Consider the following 18,990-nt stretch of genomic DNA (forward strand, 5'->3'; position numbering starts at 1 on the left):
CCGGTTCGATCCCCTTGGCTGGCAGTCTATGACTGAAGTGCCCTTGAGCAATGCACCTAACCCCCAATTGCTCCCTGGGCACCGTGGATAGGGTTGCCCACTGCTCCGGGCAAGTGTGCTCACTGCCCCCTAGTGTGTGTGTTCACTAGTGTGCATGTATGTGGGTGTTTCACTGCACAGATGGGTTAAATGCAGAGGTCTAATTTCACAGTGTGCAAACACAGTGACAAATGGTTGTTAATTCTAATTTTAATTCCAACCTTCACTGATCAGTCGGTGCTCGTACCTCGGAGACGGGTGCATATATTAGTCTGCTGGTTTGAATATTAAATCTAAAGCACAAAATTTATTTGTTAGTGGCTCGGTTTGCTCAGAGCATCACTGAGACATGGGATTTCAGAGTAGCTGAGACAGTTCATGTTGCTTCATGTTGACACAAGCTGTGCTGAGTCGTACTGCCATCTAGAGCTAGGCCCTGCTGACACACTGACAATCGAACAGTTCACAGTTTTCTAAAACATGCACAACTAAGAAATGAAATGTAATCGAGAGGTAGAAAAGGGGGTTTGCATGTGGCTAAATAGGCCTTTTAGTGATAATTAACAAAGCTGTAGTTAGCAATACTGAAAAAGGAGTCATAGTGACACAAGCAGAGACAGATGTTTGCACCCCTGACCAAATTACATATTTGGTTGATTTTTTTACTTTTTAGGAATTGCCAATTGATGAGAAAGTGTATTAAATTCTCTGACTCTTCAAACCTTGGCCTAACACTCAACAAATCCACTCTTCTCTAAGCAGCTGGCTGAGGACCAGAATGATCTTGAATGCAGGCCAGAAAGGCAATGCAAAGCCCCCATATGACATCAATGGATCTGCAGGAAGGGTTAACAGACACAGAAGCGGTGGTACATCGTTTCACGATGCAGCCGTGTTTGCACAGCTGAGAAAGGGGTGTTATTAAGTACGTACTTACAAAGGTGTCTAAACCTTTGCATATGTCACAATTAATATTTTCTTTTCTTCTCTTGTTCAAGTCAATCAAATAAAATGTTTACTACTTTATCTTCAAACTGGATTTGTGTGTGTGTGTTTGTGTGTATATGTATATATACTATATAGGTCCACTTTGTAGTTCTACAGTTACAGACTGTAGTCCATCTGTTTCTCTCATACTTTGTGAGCCTCCTTTAACCTTGTTCTTCAGTGGTTAGGACCCCCATGGACCCTCACAGAGCAGGTACTATTTGGGTGGCGGATCATTGTCAGCACTAGAGTAACACACTAGAGACGTGGTGGTGGTGTGTTTGTGTGTGTTGTACTGGTACGAGTAGACTTAGAAGTGCTGCTACTGCACAGTTTGTGTTGGTCATCCTCTAATCCTTCATCAGTGATCAGAAGATACTACCCACAAGACGCAGTTGGATGGATATTTTTGGTTGGTGGACTGTTCTCAGTCCAGCAGTGACACTGAGGTGTTTAAAACCTCCAGCAGCACTGCTGTGTCTGATCCACTCGTACCAGCACAACACACGTCAGTGTTACTGCAGCGCTGAGAATGATCCACCACCCAAATAGTACCTGCTCTGTGAGGGTCCATGGGGGTCTAAAGAACAGGGGAAAAGGGGGCTAACAAACAGAGGGACTACAGTCTGTAACTGTAGAACTACAAAGTGCACCTACAGTATATGTAAGTGGAGCTGATAAAATGGACAATGAGTGTAGAAACAAAGAGGTTGTCATAATGTTATGCCTGACTGGTGTATATCTATATCTGCTATCTGTAAAGTTATTACAATATATGCCTGAACTGACACACTAAAACCTATGCATTTACAATGTGAAAGTTCTGACAATTTCACAATTCCAATATACTTGTAACACCACTGTAAAATATGCTGATGAAGCCACCTCAGTCTGCTTTAAATAACCCCAAATGATTAGCAAATGCATACATTATAATCAGAAAATCAGTTCACACATTTGCAAATTCGGATAATTTAATTCATTGTTTGTTTTTCCACCCTCACCATTGGTAAGGACACGTCTGGTTTATTCCACTTGCTCAGTGTTGCTCTGCGTCAAATGCTGAGTGTGAACATGCCTTCCTTCCGTCCATTATTAGGTGAGTGGGTGGTCTGTCTTTTATTCTTCTATTCTAAACCAAGCTTGACAAGAACATCAAATATAAGTGCGAGATAGATCCACAAAGGAAATGACCAAACTTGTTATGAAACATGTTACGTGCACATTTAAAGGACAGTTTTAACTACACTATATTTCCAAAAGTATTCACTCACCCATACAAATCATTGAGATCAGGTGTTCCAATCACTTTCATGGCCACAGGTGTATAAAACCAAGCACCTAGTCCTGCAAACTGCTTCTACAAACATTAGTGAAAGAATGGGTCAGGAGCTCAGTAAATTCCAGCATGGTACCGTTATAGGATGCCACCTGTGCAACAAGTCCTGTCATGAAATTTCCTCACTACTAAATATTCCACAGTCAACTGTCAGTGGCATTATAACAAAGTGAAAGCGATTGGGAATGACAGCAACTCAGCCACGAAGTGGTCGGCCATGTAAAATGATAGCGTGGGGTCAGGGAATGCTGAGGCGCATAGTGCGCAGAGGTCACCAACTTTCTGCAGAGTCAATCGCTACAGACCTCCAAACTTCATGTGGCCTTCAGATCAGCTCAAGAACAGCATAGAGAGGCCGAGCAGCTGCATCCAAGCAAAATGCAAAGTGTGGAATACAGTGGTGAAAAGCGCTGCCACTGGACTCTAGAGCAGTGGAGACATGTTCTTGGAGTGACGAATTATGCTTCTCAAACCGGCAATCTGATGGACGAGTCTGGGTTTGGCGGTTGCCAGGAGAACGGTACTTGTCTGACTGCATTGTGCCAAGTGTAAAGTTTGGTGGAGGGGGGATTATGGTGTGGGGTTGTTTTTCAGGAGTTGGGCTCGGCCCCTTAGTTCCAGTGAAAGGAACTCTTACTGCTTCATCATGTAGAGATTTTGGACAAATTCATGCTCCCAACTTTGTGGGAACAGTTTGGGGACGGCCCCTTCCTGTTCTGTGCACTAGTGCACAAAGCAAGGTCCATAAAGACGTGGATGAGCGAGTTTAGTGTGGAAGAACTTGACTGGCCTGCACAGAGTCCTGACCTCGACCCAATAGAACACCTTTGAGATGAATTAGAGCGGAGACAGCGAGTCAGCCCTTCTCGTCCAACATCAGTGTCTAACCTCACAAATGCGCTTCTGGAAGAACGGTCAAAAATTCCCATAAACACATTCCTACACAATGCCTTGTGGAAAGCCTTCCCAGAAGAGTTGAAGCTGTTATCACTGCAAAGGGTGGGCTGACATCATATTAAACCCTGTGGATTAAGAATGGGATGTCACTCAAGTTCATATGCATGTGAAGGCAGATGACCGAATACTTTTGGCAATGTAGTGTATCTTTGTCCATGCCAAATCACCCCTATGGAGAAGAACTGAAATGCAGTCATTACAGAAGCCAAGCGTGAAATGCCACACACACATGACATGTCTAGTGACAAGCTCTGTACATGCCAAAATGAAAAGCCTATTCCAGTGTTTTCATGTGACAAACAGCACATAAAGATGTGCATTTGTCAATCATTTGTGTTAGAATGAAATACCTCCTGGAAATGTATGTATTGGTTTCCACTGTGCAGTACTATGTGTTCATTTCTTTTCAGGTTTTCCACTGTAATGCGTGCATTTCGATTTGCCATGAATTCCTCTGCATAAAAAACACACATTACACACATACACACACACATCATCTAAACTGTTCATCCTTCTGGATTGCGGGGGGTGCTGCAGCCTATCCCAGCTGTCATTATACGGAAGGCAGGATACACTCTGGACAGGTCGCCAGTCCATCGCAGGGCAGACAGACAGACATATACATTCACACACACTCTCGCACCTAGAGGCAGTTTAGCATATCCAATTATTCTGACTGCATGTCTTTGGACTTTGGGAGGACACCGGAGTACCCAGAGGAAAGGACCCTGGTCGCCCGGCTGGGGAATTGAACCTGGGCCAACACTAAACTAATATAATTAAATTTAACCTGTATTGATTTTTTGACAAGGTACAATGTACCAAAGTAAATTTACCAAAATCCTGGTCCCTTTTCCCAGAGAGCAAACCAATGTGAAAGAAAACATTCCATAAGAATACATAAACAAAAAGACAAACCAAATGGACTCAATGGAGAACTCATTCCCTTATGGGCTGCTCTTATTAGTGGAGTTATGATCCAAACAGCACAAATCCAAAAATTTCCAAGTGAGATGAAGTTGAGGCAGTCTGATCATACAGAGGTGAGCCCCATGAGCCAATGACCAAACATTAAAGGAGAAATCCACTAGGTTAATCTCTGAAATGTAAACAAAGTCTTTCAGACTCGTTTGATGTGATGCTTCTTTACAATAGTAGTGATTGGAATCAGGGGTCGCCATGACTACAGCGCAAATATACAGTGGTGGACAGTAACTAAGTAAATGTAATTTGTTTCTGTACTTAAGTAATTTTTTCATCTGTACTTTTAGATACATGAAAAAGTACTTCTACTTCGTATACTTTTGAAGGCAAATACTTTTGTGGAGGTCTAAAGGGAGGAATTTCTACTTTTACTGGAGTAATATTGTACTTTTGGTATCTCTACTTTAACTCAAGCACATGGTTGGTGTACTTTGTCCACCACTGCAAATATAGCGATTTTATTTACTATCCAAAACCATCAGTGAACCTACACATACCTCCTGAGTTTTTATATGCAATGTTGTTGATGATATAATCAGCATAAATCTTAAAAAAAATTGGGGGTTTTTTTGGAGATTATGTTTGCCTTATAAGGCCCTGCATGACATCTCTGCCATGGATGGATATTAAAAAACACACTTTATGCTGAGAGTTTATCTTAAAACTACTGTAAAACGAGGTCTTGGCATCAGGCAGTGTATTCATAACCATTTCATGTAATGACTTTCTGTGAGGAAGCTTTTAGAGGCATTAAACTCTTCAAACATTTGGTTCTTATCACCACCATTGTAAACAATTCTGGCTGTAAATTTCTTTAGAACAAAGCATTTTATTTCAAACCACTCTGATAATAACTAATAATCTGATGATAACAACTAATATATAGGAAATATATATGCAGATATTTTGGGGGAAAAAACATGGGATTCTCCTTTAATAGTCAAAGATCTGGAAAATTAGGCCAGAACTGTTGAAAGAGTTTTTTTGTTTTGTTTTGTTTTGTTTTTTTTTTGGTACATCGAGGGAACAGGCAGGCACAAATTATAATTACGGCAAAAATGGGGGAGGGGGAGAAAAAATCAATAACAATAATAAAGTGGGGGGGGTGGTTCTACATCTGGTCAGAGATTAGTCCTTATGTTGAGTCTTTTGTTTTACTATTAAGAAAATGGTCCCATTTACTCCAAAGTTTAGAAGACCTTTCCTTCTGTAGCCTCAAAGATAGGGTTATGCGTTCAAGAGTTGAAACGCTGTGTGTCATTCTAGGTTAGGAGGTCTAGTAGAAGTTTCCAAAATCAAAACCTTCAGTGTTATTTTTGTCTTTTCTTGCTTTTGGACTGAACACTGCTGGCTTAATTATTCCACCTGCTTAGCCTTGCAACTCAGGCTTTCCGTCAAACACTGGGTGTGAACGCTCCTTCCTTCCGCTCTTATTAGACGAGTGGGTGGTGTATCTTTTTTCCAGCCATTCTAAATCAAGCTTGATGAGGCCATATAATTAGATCAGTGTCATCAAAAATAAAGACTTATGTTTGTTGGAGTGGAGGCCCAGCTGTGAGAGAACAGGGCTGAAGAGCTGCTGTAACTGAAACAGAAAGTCTGAATAGGGGAGAAAAGCATGACATGATAAAGTCATCAGCGATAAGTGAAAATCAAACTTAGAGCAGCCCATTTCAGAATGGGAGCTCTACATGAGACCGGAAAATGCTTGGCAGCATGTTGCTCGGCCATACTGCCTTACACAAATAGAGTTTTCTTCAGAGGTTCTGTAGAGCTATTAGCTCTAATTGGGCAGCAAGGTTTTGCAGTGGGTAGCGCTGTCGCCTCAGCAAGAAGGGCTTGGGTTCGATTCCCCGGCCGGGTGACCAGAGTCCTTTCTCTGTGGAGTTTGCATGTTCTCCCTGTGTTTGCGTGGGTTTCCTCCCACAGTCCAAAGACATGCAGTCAGGCCAGCTGGACAGGGTAAATTGTCCCTAGGTGTGAATGAATGAGTCTGTCTGCCCTGCAATGGACTGGTGACCTGTTCAGGGTGTATCCTGCCTTCTGCCCGATGACAGCTGAGAGCTTAGAAGAGTTGTGAGTTCTAAATGTTCTATAGAACAATTTTGTGCTTAAATGGTACAATTTTGTGGTAAAGGGTGTATGTTTTTTCTATTATTGTTACAACATCATGCTTTTAACAATAGTTTTATGTGGAACCATTTCTTGTTCATTTGTAGAATGATTTCACTGCAAAGAACCATTTCATCATGAAATGGCTCTATGTAGAACTCATGGTTCTAAATACCATGGGTTTACTAAGAAACCTCTGAAGAACCATCTTCTTTATGCATGTACATTTAGGCTATGTTCACATTACCAGGCTGGAAAAAGGCACAAATCCGATTTTTTGCCCTAATGAGCCTCAGATCTGATGTTTTCAGGGCAAATCTGATCTTTTCAAATCCAACCTGAGCCAATTTCATATGTGGTCCTAGATGGGAAACATATCCGATTCGTGGCCATGTGACCTTAATGTGATGCACGGAATTCATGCACTTTTTTCCACTGTGCCTACATTCAGTGTTACTGTGAGGAAGACTCTCCAGACTGATTAGAATCCATAATCCCATTTACTCCAAAACATAAAAACCAGAATCAGAGTCAAAAAACAGTCTGAAGGTCAAAACACTAGAAACATTCAAAACCAGCAAAAGCACCAAAGGGAGATTCAGAAGCGTCAAAGAGCACAGAAAAAGGTCAAGGCAAGCCAAAAACATCAACAATGAGGAGACAAGGCTTGATATGCAGGTAAACTGGCAATACTTTGCACTGATCCAGTGTATTGAAGGTCCTTAAATAAGCAGTATGTCAGTATTCAAGTGAGGCAGACCTGTGGTGACGAGGACAGGTATTACACCTGACAGTTACCATGGCAGCAGCGCCGAACAGAAGTTAAAGCCTGTAAACGGTGAAAAAGCAGCTCATCTCACATTTTTCTCCTTCATCGGGCTCTAATAATGAAGCTGAGAGCTGATCAGAGTTAATGATCTTCTCAGCGAAGCTCGTTTTGCTCATTAGTTTGTGCTGATGATGCAGTGATTCATTCACGCGACGTTACTGAGTTGGATGAGCTCATGCGGGTCATTTCACAAACATCAGGTTTGTTCACATTAATGGCAGAATTGAGTCACGTACCTAAACGAGTGTAAACAATTGTGTCAGAGAGATCGGATTTGAGCAAGAGATCTAATTTGAGCAATGAAGCTTGTAATGTGAACTTAACTGTAGTCATGGTGATGGTCATTCTGGCTCTTTTGAGCAGCTCAGTTGGCTCAACTCACAAGTAGCTCAATCCTTTGACAGCTTCATTCAGTAGCACTGCCAAAATTAGCCAGGTAATGAATACTTTATACAACAGTTAGTTCCAGCCATGCAACCTGATTGGTTGAGAAGCGATCTATCCGCGCTGTTATTTCACCATAACATCACATTTTTTCACAAATACTATCACTCTGCTGAGACGCTGTTGCTAAGCAATGACTTTGACAGCTGTAGGAGTTGCTCAAACCATTTGAACGTCTTTATTTCTTACATTGCCACAAACAGAAAATGGACAATTTTAAGATCACATTTGACGACAGCCGATTTGGTCAGACTCTAAAGATGAGGCTACACTAAATTCCCAAACTGTCGTCACTGAGCAGCTTTTCAGTCGGCAGCTGTGACAGAAAAATGTAATGGAGTTTTTAAACACTCTGTCCACTCACTGTACACTCTATTAGACACTCCCACCTTGTCAGTCCACCTCATCTGCTACTACACAGTTTGTGTTGGTCACAGGACACTGTTGACTGGATACTTTTGACTCATGCTATAATGTATTGTCTTAATTTAGACTTTTAAAATAACTTCACATCAGTTGTAAATGCCAAATAACGAAGTAACTGAGACCTACAGTGCAGAGCTGAACACCTGCTTATCTCCAGCTGAAAATCTATGCTTGAAGAGTGTGTGCACAGTGCCATCTTCTGTCACTTTTTGGAATCTCACAATAGTTTGCAAATCTATTGATAGACCCCCAAGTGGTTTTGCTAAGCGGGTATGGAACAGCCTACTGCTGCTGCCTATCAGCTCAGCCCACAGGGCTCTCTTTCTTTATCTCCACTAGATGTAGCATGATGATACTTGCAGGAGGGTCATCGCTGCTGTTCGTCAGAAGGCCTACTACAGATGTTTGTGTAAGATTAAGATTTAGAGACCCTTATTAGTCCCACAACAGGGAAATTCCAGCTCCGCATTTAATCCATCTGTGAAGTGAAACGCCACATACACACTAGTGAGCACACACTAGGGGGCAGTGAGCACACTTGCCTGGAGTGGTGGGCACCTGGGTTAGGCATCTTGCTCAAGAACACCTCAGTCATGTAAGGTCAGCTCTGGTGATCAAACCAGCAACCTCCCAGTCACAGGGCTGGTTCCCTAACCTCCAGCCCATGACTGCCCCACAGCGGGAACCCAACTATGTTTTATTTTATTATTATTATTATGTGAAAATAATGTACACATTTGAGTTAAGGAGACTCAGTAGATTTACTTTTTTAGATTACAGCAATAAAAATATAGTATAAGTATGCCACTGTTGTCAGCACAAAACCTCGTATCTCTAAAATGGTACCTTTACCTTTACAGGGGAAGGAAAAAACATACTTTACTTTTAATGTAAGTCAGTGGAACCAGATGGTTTTCCTGATTTTCTAAGCCGCTTCTCCATCAGGGTTGCAGGGGGTGCTGGAGCCTATCCCAGCAGTCATCGGGCAGAATGCAGGATACACCCTGGACAGGTCACCCGTCCATCGCAGGGCAGACAAACAGACACAGATAGACACTCACACCCAGGGGCAATTTAGCATGTCCAATTGACCTGACTGCATGTCTGGAAACCATAGAACCCGCAGACACAGGGAGAACATGCAAACTTCACACAGAGAGGACCCCAGTCACCCGGCCAGGGAATCAAACCCAGGCCCTCCTCGCTGGGAGGCGACAGCACTACCCACCGCACCACCGTTTTTGTCCGCTTTTGTCACTACAGTGTTAACAAAGCTAACCTTGGAATTGATGTTGTTATTTCAGAAACAGGGCTAGCATCAGTTTATAATAAACATATAAAAAATTAGACACTTGCCACTTGCATGAAATTAATAGATTTACAGTTTATAATACACCAATCAGGCATGATTATGATCACCTCCTTGTTTCTATGCTCCACTTACTATATAGGTGCACTTTGTAGTTCTATACAGTTACAGACTGTAGTCCATCTGTTTCTCTGATACTTTGTTAGCCCCCTTTTACCCTGTTCTTCAGTGGTCAGGACCCCCCCGTGGACCCTTACAGAACAGGTACTATTTGGGTGGTGGATCATTCTCAGCACTGCAGTGACACTGACATGGTGGTGGTGTGTTAGTGTGTGTTGTGCTGGTCTGAGTGGGTCAGACACAGCAGTGCTGGTGGAGTTTTTAAACACTGTGTCCACTCACTGTCCACTCTATTAGACACTCCTGCCTTGTCAGTCCACCTTGTAGAGTGTAAAGTCATAGATGATAGCTCATCTGCTGCTGCACAGTTTGTGTTGGTCATCCTCTAGTCCTTCATCAGTGCATGTCTTTAATTAGTGACGCTGATGTTTATTAAAATGATCATAAGCACAAAACATTGAAGGTAAACAGTTTCCATCAGGAAGAACTGAGTGGCTCTGAAATCACTTTTTACAAACAAGCAAAGTTTCAGTTTAAGATTTATTTACAACTTAGATACAAGTTTAAGTTTAATAAAAACTGGCTTTAAACTCAGGATCACAAATTTCCTTTACTATGTTGATCTGTAGGTCTCTGTTCATAAACATAAAAAGGCCCAAACTAATTTACTATAAAATGGTGTTTGTATAAATTCAGAAAAAAGCTGCGTCAGTCACGACTGCATATGTGTCCATATTTCTATATTGTGCTCTATTTACACAAAGTTAGGTTAGTTCATCATTTATGTTGAACAGACTCTCCCAAAATTTTACACTGCTGCGCTGATGTTGAACCGTGTGCTGCACTGGGTCGGTATGACCAACAGGTCAGAACAAGCTCAAAACAAAGTGACCGCTGTGCCCTGATTGGTGTTTTTGCTTTGCGCTTCTTTTGTTTTGACATGTTACGTTTTTATACACACAGAAACCAAAAGGAACGACAGATTTCTCAAAATGTAGTGGAGGAAAAAGTCAGATATTAGACTTTGAGATGTAGTGGAGTGAAAGTAAAAAGTCGCTTAAAATGGAAAAATTTCAGTACAGATACATGAAAAAGCTACTTAAGTACAGAAACTAATTACATTTACTTTGTTACTGTCCACCACTGGTAATTAAGATGAAAACAAAGTCATTCAGAGGCGTGATATAAAAATGCTCCATTCTAAGAAAAAAGTACAGAGTCAAACTTTTTCACTTCTTTAGTTATAGGAACCAGAATACCTCACAAACTTATTAGACCGAAGAGCCTGGGACATTGTTTAGTGTCTTATTCTCCAGGGTATATTTTGTTTTTGTCACAGATCACAGGACACTGCCCACATGACGGTGAGGTGTTTAAAAACTCCAGCAGAACTGCTGTGTCTGATCCATTCAGACCAGCACACACACTAACTGCAGTGATGAGAATGACCACCCAAACAGTCCCTGCTCTGTGAGGGTCCATGGGGATCTTGACCACTGAAGAACAGGGTAACAAAGTATCAGAGAAACAGATGGACTACAGTCTGTAACTGTAGAACTACAAAGTGCACCTGTACAGTAAGTGGAGCTGAGAAAATGGACAGTGAGCATAGAAACGAGGCGGAGATCATGACATACTCATGACGCCTGTTTCTGTTGGGGGGGGGTCTCATGATCCTCGGCTGTTGTTTCTGATTGGATGGACTAGATGAAGACGCTCTCTCTATTGGCCGCTTAGAGGGGCAACTGTTGCGCGTGCGGTGACGTTGTGTGATCTGATTGGACGGTTCCTCGCGGCAGGTTCCAGCGAGCCCGTGGAACTCAGCCAGCGGCGCTAGCGACGGTAGCCGGAGCTGGTTAGACTCGAGTGGGCAGAAGTTGCCGAATCCGAGCCAGGATGGGGGAAGAAACGGATAGATCGGTCAAGGCGAACGACACAAGGAAGGACGGGGGGGATGGAAATCACGTATCCGAGGCGGTCCAGGAGGACAGCGATGTTAAATATTACACGCTGGAAGAGGTTCAAGCGCACAACATGAGCAAAGACACATGGCTCATCATCCACGACAAAGTTTACGACATCACGACTTTTCTAGAGGAGGTGAGGCGATGGTGTTTAAAGCTTGCCATGCTCGTCCGTTCTAGATAGGCAGAACAGCTGGGAAGAACAGCTAACAGAACCAGACGTGGGTCTTGTTGTGCTGCACTTTTGATAAGCAAAGTTAGCTAACCTAGCTAGGCTAACTTAGCTAGGCTAGCTCTTTAGGACGTTAGCGTAGGTTAGCTTAGCTTAGCTTACGTTAGCAAGTGGTTAACTGACATTATGAAACGCGGCCTGGACGTTGAACTGGTTGCTTAACTGCCTTTTGCTTAAGGACCGGTTACTTAAGTCTCTCTTACACCACAGTTAACTACATTATGTATATGTTAAATCCCACCAAACTGGGTCAGTTTTTTTGCCAGCAAAGCTGTTAATTATGGCTAATTGCTGGTCTGATATTGACAGTCAACTACTTTGCCCTCCTAACCCTCTTATTCTCCAGGGAATGTTTTGGTTTGTCCATCTGAATTTTCGTGACCTAATCGTAATGCAAATTATTCAGTAACTGCATAAATATATATTTATTTGTTTGTTTGTTTGTTTGTTAAAAGCTCCACTCAAATGACCAGAACATGTCTTTTATGATCTAGACATATTACTATATGTTTACAATTTAGTGCTGAAAGCCAGAAATCTCAGACGCTCTTTGTGTTATTTTATTAAAAATCATTTTTACAGAGCAGAGCACTGAAAAGACGCCGTCTGTTTATAGTTTATAGCCCAGATTTGTGGAAGAATGGGTCGACTTTCAGTAGAAAAACAAACTGTGAGTTCAGCTTCTTTTATTATAAGGGTTTAAAATGACATCACCATCTAATTGACTGGAAAGAAGAGTTACAGCCTCACACGACGCCCAGCTTCTGAATGTAGCTTATGAAATATGAAAGTTATAAAGAATATGACAGAGTGCATTTTGGAACCACCAGTGGACTCAAAAGATGAGCGTATATATGAACTTGTACATTAGATCGTTATCGAAATTACATTTGTCTTACACATGTTCAGTTTGGTAGACAGACTCGTGGAGTAGGAGCGTTTAGCTGTCCTTAACAGTTCATTGGAAACTGTAATTAAATGCTCAGAATTAACTGAGTACCAGTTGATATTTAAATTGCGTTCCCCACTTTCTCACCCTGAGAAAGGCCTGTGTAGCATAACAGTGAAGTGTTTTCTACATTGTTTAGGGGATTATAGATTGTTAGAGGAGCTCACTACAACACTTGTGTAATTGCCATGGGGTATGTGCTTGAAGGGTGATTTTCACAGATTTTTCAAAATTTCTGCATAATTTGTACTTGAGTTAAAGCAGAGATTCCCAAGTAAAGGGAAGTAAAGATTCTCCAGTAAAGGGAGAAGTTCCTCCCTTTAGACTTAACACTTGAGTAAAAGTGCAAAAGTATTTGCTTTCAAATGTAAAAGTATTAAAAGATTAATTATGGCTCTGATGTCCTGTTATAATTTTTATAACAAGACTGGCTTCATGAACTCATTTTAGGTGAAAATCCTCCAATGTCTCTCTTGGTAAACCAGGTTTTTAATAGAATGTCATTAATTAGTGACGCTGATGTTTATTAAAATGACTTTAGTTAGGTTGGTTCATCATTTATGTTGAATAGACTTTCCCAAAATTTTATGTTGAACCGTGTGCTGCACTGGGTCGGTATGACCAACAAGTCAGAACAAGCTCAAAACAAAGTGACCGCTGTGCCCTGATTGGTGTTTTTGCTTTGCGCTTCTTTCGTTTTGACATGTTACGTTTTTATACACACAGAAACCAAAAGGAACGACAGATTTCTCAAAATGTAGTGGAGGAAAAAGTCAGATATTAGACTTTGAGATGTAGTGGAGTGAAAGTAAAAAGTCGCTTAAAATGGAAAAATTTCAGTACAGATACATGAAAAAGCTACTTAAGTAAATAAACCAATTACATTTACTTAGTTACTGTCCACCACTGGTAATTAATGTGTAAACAAAGTCATTCAGAGGCGTGATATAAAAATGCTCCATTCTAAGAAAAAAGTACAGAGTCAAACTTTTTCACTGCATTAGTTATAGGAACCAGAATACCTCACAAACTTATCAGACCGAAGAGCCTGGGACATGCAGTTTAGCCTCTTAGTCTCCGTGGTATATTTTGCTTTTGCATCAGAGTTTACATGACCAAAATGTAAGGCAAATTCTTCAGTAACTGCATGAGATAAATGTAAATTTGTAAAAGCCCCTCAAATGAACAGAACATGTGTTTTATGATCTACACATATTACTACATGCTTACAGTTTACTGCTGAAAGCCAAAAATCTCAGACGCTCTTTGTATTATTTTATAAAAATAATTTTTACAGAGCAGATCACTGAACAAATGCCATCTGTTTATAGTTTATAACCCAGATTTGGGCAGAAATTGACTTTCAGTTGAAGAGCTTGGACAAGTTTTGAGACAGGGTTTCAGCCTATTATGTATTTTCTAAAAGACAACCTACTCAAGGAAAACTTGTTTTTCCCAACTTTTACCATAAATCCACAGTACAAATAAAACATAAGGAAGGCACATTTTTTGTTTGGCTCATGAATTTACTGGTCATTTTCGATCAAAAATAAAACTATATTCTGACATTACAACCCTGGTTCCCATCACAAGATTTTCTACAATTAACATCATCTACACATTTACATAAAAAAAACACCCTGAGTGACTTTGTTTCTATCTCACTTATCTCACAGAATTGCTGGAATTTCCAATTTAATATATTGACAAGTGGAGGAAAAAAAAAATACTGAATATGTTGGAGTCCAAAAGGTTTTATCACCTGGAGCCGCTCCCTCTGTAGGGTAATCTGATGTGAACTGATTGATTTAGCGATAAGATCTAACTTAAATCATAATATTCTTTGTTTCGCAGCATCCAGGAGGTGAAGAAGTGCTTCTGGAGCAAGCAGGCACGGATGCAACGGAGAGCTTTGAAGATGTTGGCCATTCCACAGATGCAAGAGAAATGCTCCAACAGTACTACATTGGAGAGCTGCACATGGTATTATTCCCTTCGCCCGTGTTGCTTTTCTGCTGGGGTGTTCGATATGACTGTTGTTGATAGGTGCTTTTCTGAGCATATCGCTGCTGTTGGAAGAAAATCTCGTATCTCCATTTTGGGACATCTTTCAGTTTTTTAAACAATGTGAAAATACCTGTTACCCTTTACATTGTGTGTAAATTTCATCATGAATGGACTACAAGAAATGACCCAAAATGACTGGGGGGGGGGCTCTGGTTCCATTGACGTACATTGAAAGTAAAGTGGGTGTTTTCCTTCTCCTGTAAAGATACCATTTTGGAGATACAAGGTTTTGCTCTGACAGCAGCAATATTGTCGAACTTGCCACTGCCTAAAGAAAACTGACCTCCTGCATGTCTGATTGGATTTAATGCTGCAGGTGTGTGAAATATTGAGTGAAATCATTGATTTTTTTTTTTTTTTTATCTGCTTTTTTGGTCTGAATCAATTCATCAAATCTCAGTAATGGAAATATTGTCATGTACAGTACTGTGTGAAAGTCTTAGGCACCCAAGACACATTTTCTAAATCTATTTATTTCTGTGTAGGTTTATTTGCTGAGAAGTGTTTATATTTGAATAAACAAAATGTATAGAATATGAATTAATGATTTTATATTTATAATATGTGTGTGTGTGTGTTTAACCATTTTCAAACCTCTACTCGAGGAAGCCCAGTATTATATGTAGTTAAAAAGCAACTCCTGGTTTGACCAATCAGTGCTTCAGTAAATTGTACTTATGATGTAATTGATGTTTCTCTGTGGCGGCTGTGAAGGTGTCAAGGAAAAATATGAAATATGGACCCAAGAAATTCTTGTTACTTTTTATTGTTTTTATGTTTATTTGAATTATGGGTATGACTTTATTCTAATGTATATTGTGATAAATTCACTGCTGAGGTAAATTGTTTAAAATTTGCTTAGATGCCTAAAAACCATCATGAAAACATTGAAAAGTTGTGTACAAGTACATTGTATTCAGTGAAAAGCTGGCTTATCTTATCACTGGAAAAACTTATCTCCAGAGAAAGGCTTGACTCTGCCCGTCTGCGGATGTAGTGAGACATAGACTTTGAGCATGATAAATTGGGATCCATGATACAACACGCTATAAATAAAGTATTAAATAAAATGTTTAATATTTAACCTGTCAAAACAACACTTAACAGATGCATCAGTGTGAACTATTTAACCAAAGCATTGCTTCTTTGTTCTTTTTTTTTAGAATGACAGAAAAAAAGAGGCTAAAAAGGTAAGGAAGTAACAGCGCAAAATTAACAGCATAACTTTTGTCTAGAATGGATGTGATAAACTACAGTAGACCTGTGCCCAGTGGTGGTTAATCAAGTTGATAGTAAAGGTTCTTTTATCACAACTACCAAAAAAGTTTTGTTTGTTTATTCATTTTATGCAACAACAGTATGCTCATACATATATACGCTGAACTCCACACCACTCCCCGTATGTTCGGAAGAATATTTATTACCTGTAGCATTTCCATACAACAGACTGTTTGCTGTATGTTGAATACAACACAACTGCTTACTCTAACAGTACGTAACATACCCGTATTTTGTAATATTATATGCATGTATAATATCATATAGATATATTTGTAATTGTGTATATATCATTCATATAGTTATATATTGCATAATTATCGCTGCTGTCATTTTTTTCTTCAGTTTTTGACACAGGTTGAAAGTGCCTGTCGCCTTTTACATTGTTTGCAAATTTTATGATAAATGGACCGAAAGAAACAGCCCAAAATGACTTAGAAAAAAAGTCTGGTTCCATTGACTTACATTAAAACTGAAGTATGTTTTTTCCTTTTCCTGTAAAGCATTTTGGAGATATATTGTTGTTCTCAGAAGAAAACCTCATGTTATATTTATGCCTATTATTGCACATTTACCTGTTTTGAACAGTTGCTACTATTTGCACTTGTGGTAGGTGCTAACTGCATTTCATTGTCTTGTACTGAGAACTGTATAAACACGCTTGGTTCTGTAGGCAGAAATTATGTACAAAAAGTCATTCAGGAAAATCAGGTCTCAGCTCTCGTTAATCAGGCGAAACAAATCATTACCTCACGGCCTCAATCAAAAATGCTGCAGGGAAGAAAGCAGACGCCTAAGCAGAGTGGACACAAGCTCTCAGACAGTAAAGTTCATGTGACATTCCTGTCTTTTCTTGAGTAATAACAATTTTGTGGTGAAGTTGAAGTTGACCTTATACTACAACCACAACTTCTACTGCACTGCACTGTATTATTTTCTTTCATTTGACAAACTGTTTTCTTCTGCGTCTGCTTCAGTGTGTGTAGTCGGTGGAAAATTACAGGACATAACAGTAAAACAAAGGAACCAACCCAGTTTAACCATTTTCTGTGGTTATTTTCCACATGGTCGCCTAAATAAGGGGGCTCTGTTACGGGCACAGGCCTAAAATAGAATATGTGTAGGCTAGTTGTTCGTTAAGCAGTCTTTGCTTCATCTTACATAAATTCCTTGTGTATATATACATACTTAGTTAATCCTGATGTTAACATCTCTTAACTGTTTATTTTTCATTCTCTAGGAAGTTTACATCACAACTTCAAAAGAGTCCAGGTGAGACATTGTGCATTGAAAAGCTCTGTATGTATGAATCGGTACTGTCCATCGACCAGCGCTAACTTTTCACTTGGTTTTTTTTTTTTTGTCTTTGTTCAGCTCGTGGACAACCTGGCTGATTCCTGCTGTAGCGGCTGCTGTCGTGGGCATCATGTATCGTTATTACATGCTAGAGCGCAAATCATCTTGAGCACTACTCACCAGGGCCTGGATCATCATCGCCGTTATAGCGTAGTGTTTACTGTTTAAACAGTTAAGAAAATGGTCATAGAGGTACACATTCTAGCATCAAACGTCAATTGGTTGTGTCTTTAGGTTCAGAATTTTCAGAAGACCCAGGCCAGGGGAACTTCTCTTTTCTTTTTTCTTTCTCTCTTGTCTGGAGGCCTTGATTTGTCTGTCCGATCCCTCCCCACTACACTGGACTCGCAAGATGACCCTCATTCCCCTTTTTATGCCAGCAACTCTGCAGGAAGAGTGAGGAATCCTTTTGCCAGATTTTTTTCCCTTTGTCTCTCTATTATGCAGGATTAGAGCAGGATGAACAGGCCTTGGACCGGTCAGAATGTTTAAACGCTTGCTTGGCCATAGCTTTGACAGTTTACATGCAGCACTGAATTGGAATGTGGAGCACAATGTGCCTTGTGTGCCACCTTCTGTTAGTGCTTTATTTAAGCAATAGAACACAAGAGGGAGTGTGTTATCGCAAAATAGCATCACGGCTGTGATTTGGTTGCAGGCACAAGGTGAATGTGATATTATTGACGATAACACACTCCTCGAGTGTTCGATTACTTTTATACAACAGTTAAATTAATATAGTAAGAAATTAATAAACTGGGCCGTGAATGCGGCATTTAATGTTATGTTCGCAGTTCCTTCCACCAAATTATAGTTTCTTAACAAGCAGCTTGTTGCTACACCAGAGGCTCCACCCACTCGCTGCACAGCTGGCAGTTTGTTCTCCAGCTCCTTACACTAAATTCCCAAACGGTCATCACCACTGAGCAGCTTTTCAGTCGATAAGAAGAACCTAAACAGCCTGGAATTAGCCAGAAATGAACCCAATACCATTTTCCAAACATGTCGTCTGACATGCTCAGTGGTGATGACAGTTTGGGAATTTAGTGGCGTCTCATCTTCAGAGTCGGACCAAATTGGTATCCAAAACGTTCAAATGGCTTGAGCGTCTCCTACAGCTGTCAAAGTCATTGCTTAGCAACAGCGTCTCCAGCAGAGTGATACAGTGCTGTTATTGTGCTATAACAACGTTAGAATGCATTTCAACCAATCAATTTGCGTGGCCGGAACAAACTGTTGTATAATACAAAAAATGGATTATTCTTGCAAGAGATGTTGTTGCATAGTTTGAGGTTTCAGGCTTGGTTCATACAATTATAATGTGACCGTTTTACGTCAGAGGTCAGCCGTATTGGAGACGGTGGCTAATTAGTCATTAGATTTCTCATAAGAAGAATACTCCAGTGTTTTGTAGCTCCATTTCTGTCTGGTGTATCTAAAGTGTGTCGATAACTACAGCAAGCACTTATTTTCTGTATTTAGTAAAACAATAGAAAACCCAAGGATGCAAATGCATTTAAAATAGATGCCAATGGGCAGGTGCGTTAGACATGTGGAGTCTCTTGCACATTGTGTTTTTTGGGACCATGCTTTTCTGT

At 40.4% G+C, this 18,990-nt stretch overlaps 1 protein-coding gene across 1 annotated transcript; it reads left to right on the plus strand.

Moving 5' to 3' along the window:
* The first annotated feature begins 11,341 nt into the window (after nt 1–11,341).
* LOC108433019 (cytochrome b5) lies at nt 11,342–18,202 on the plus strand. The gene is made up of 5 exons (XM_017707234.2): nt 11,342–11,646; nt 14,546–14,674; nt 15,922–15,948; nt 17,277–17,308; nt 17,411–18,202. Exons 1-5 carry the CDS (start codon nt 11,443–11,445, stop codon nt 17,499–17,501), a joined length of 483 nt encoding a protein of 160 aa, XP_017562723.1. The 5' UTR covers nt 11,342–11,442; the 3' UTR covers nt 17,502–18,202.
* Nucleotides 18,203–18,990: the final 788 nt, after the last annotated feature.

The sequence above is a fragment of the Pygocentrus nattereri genome, chromosome 15, assembly GCF_015220715.1.
Source record: "Pygocentrus nattereri isolate fPygNat1 chromosome 15, fPygNat1.pri, whole genome shotgun sequence".
Lineage (NCBI taxonomy): Eukaryota > Metazoa > Chordata > Actinopteri > Characiformes > Serrasalmidae > Pygocentrus > Pygocentrus nattereri.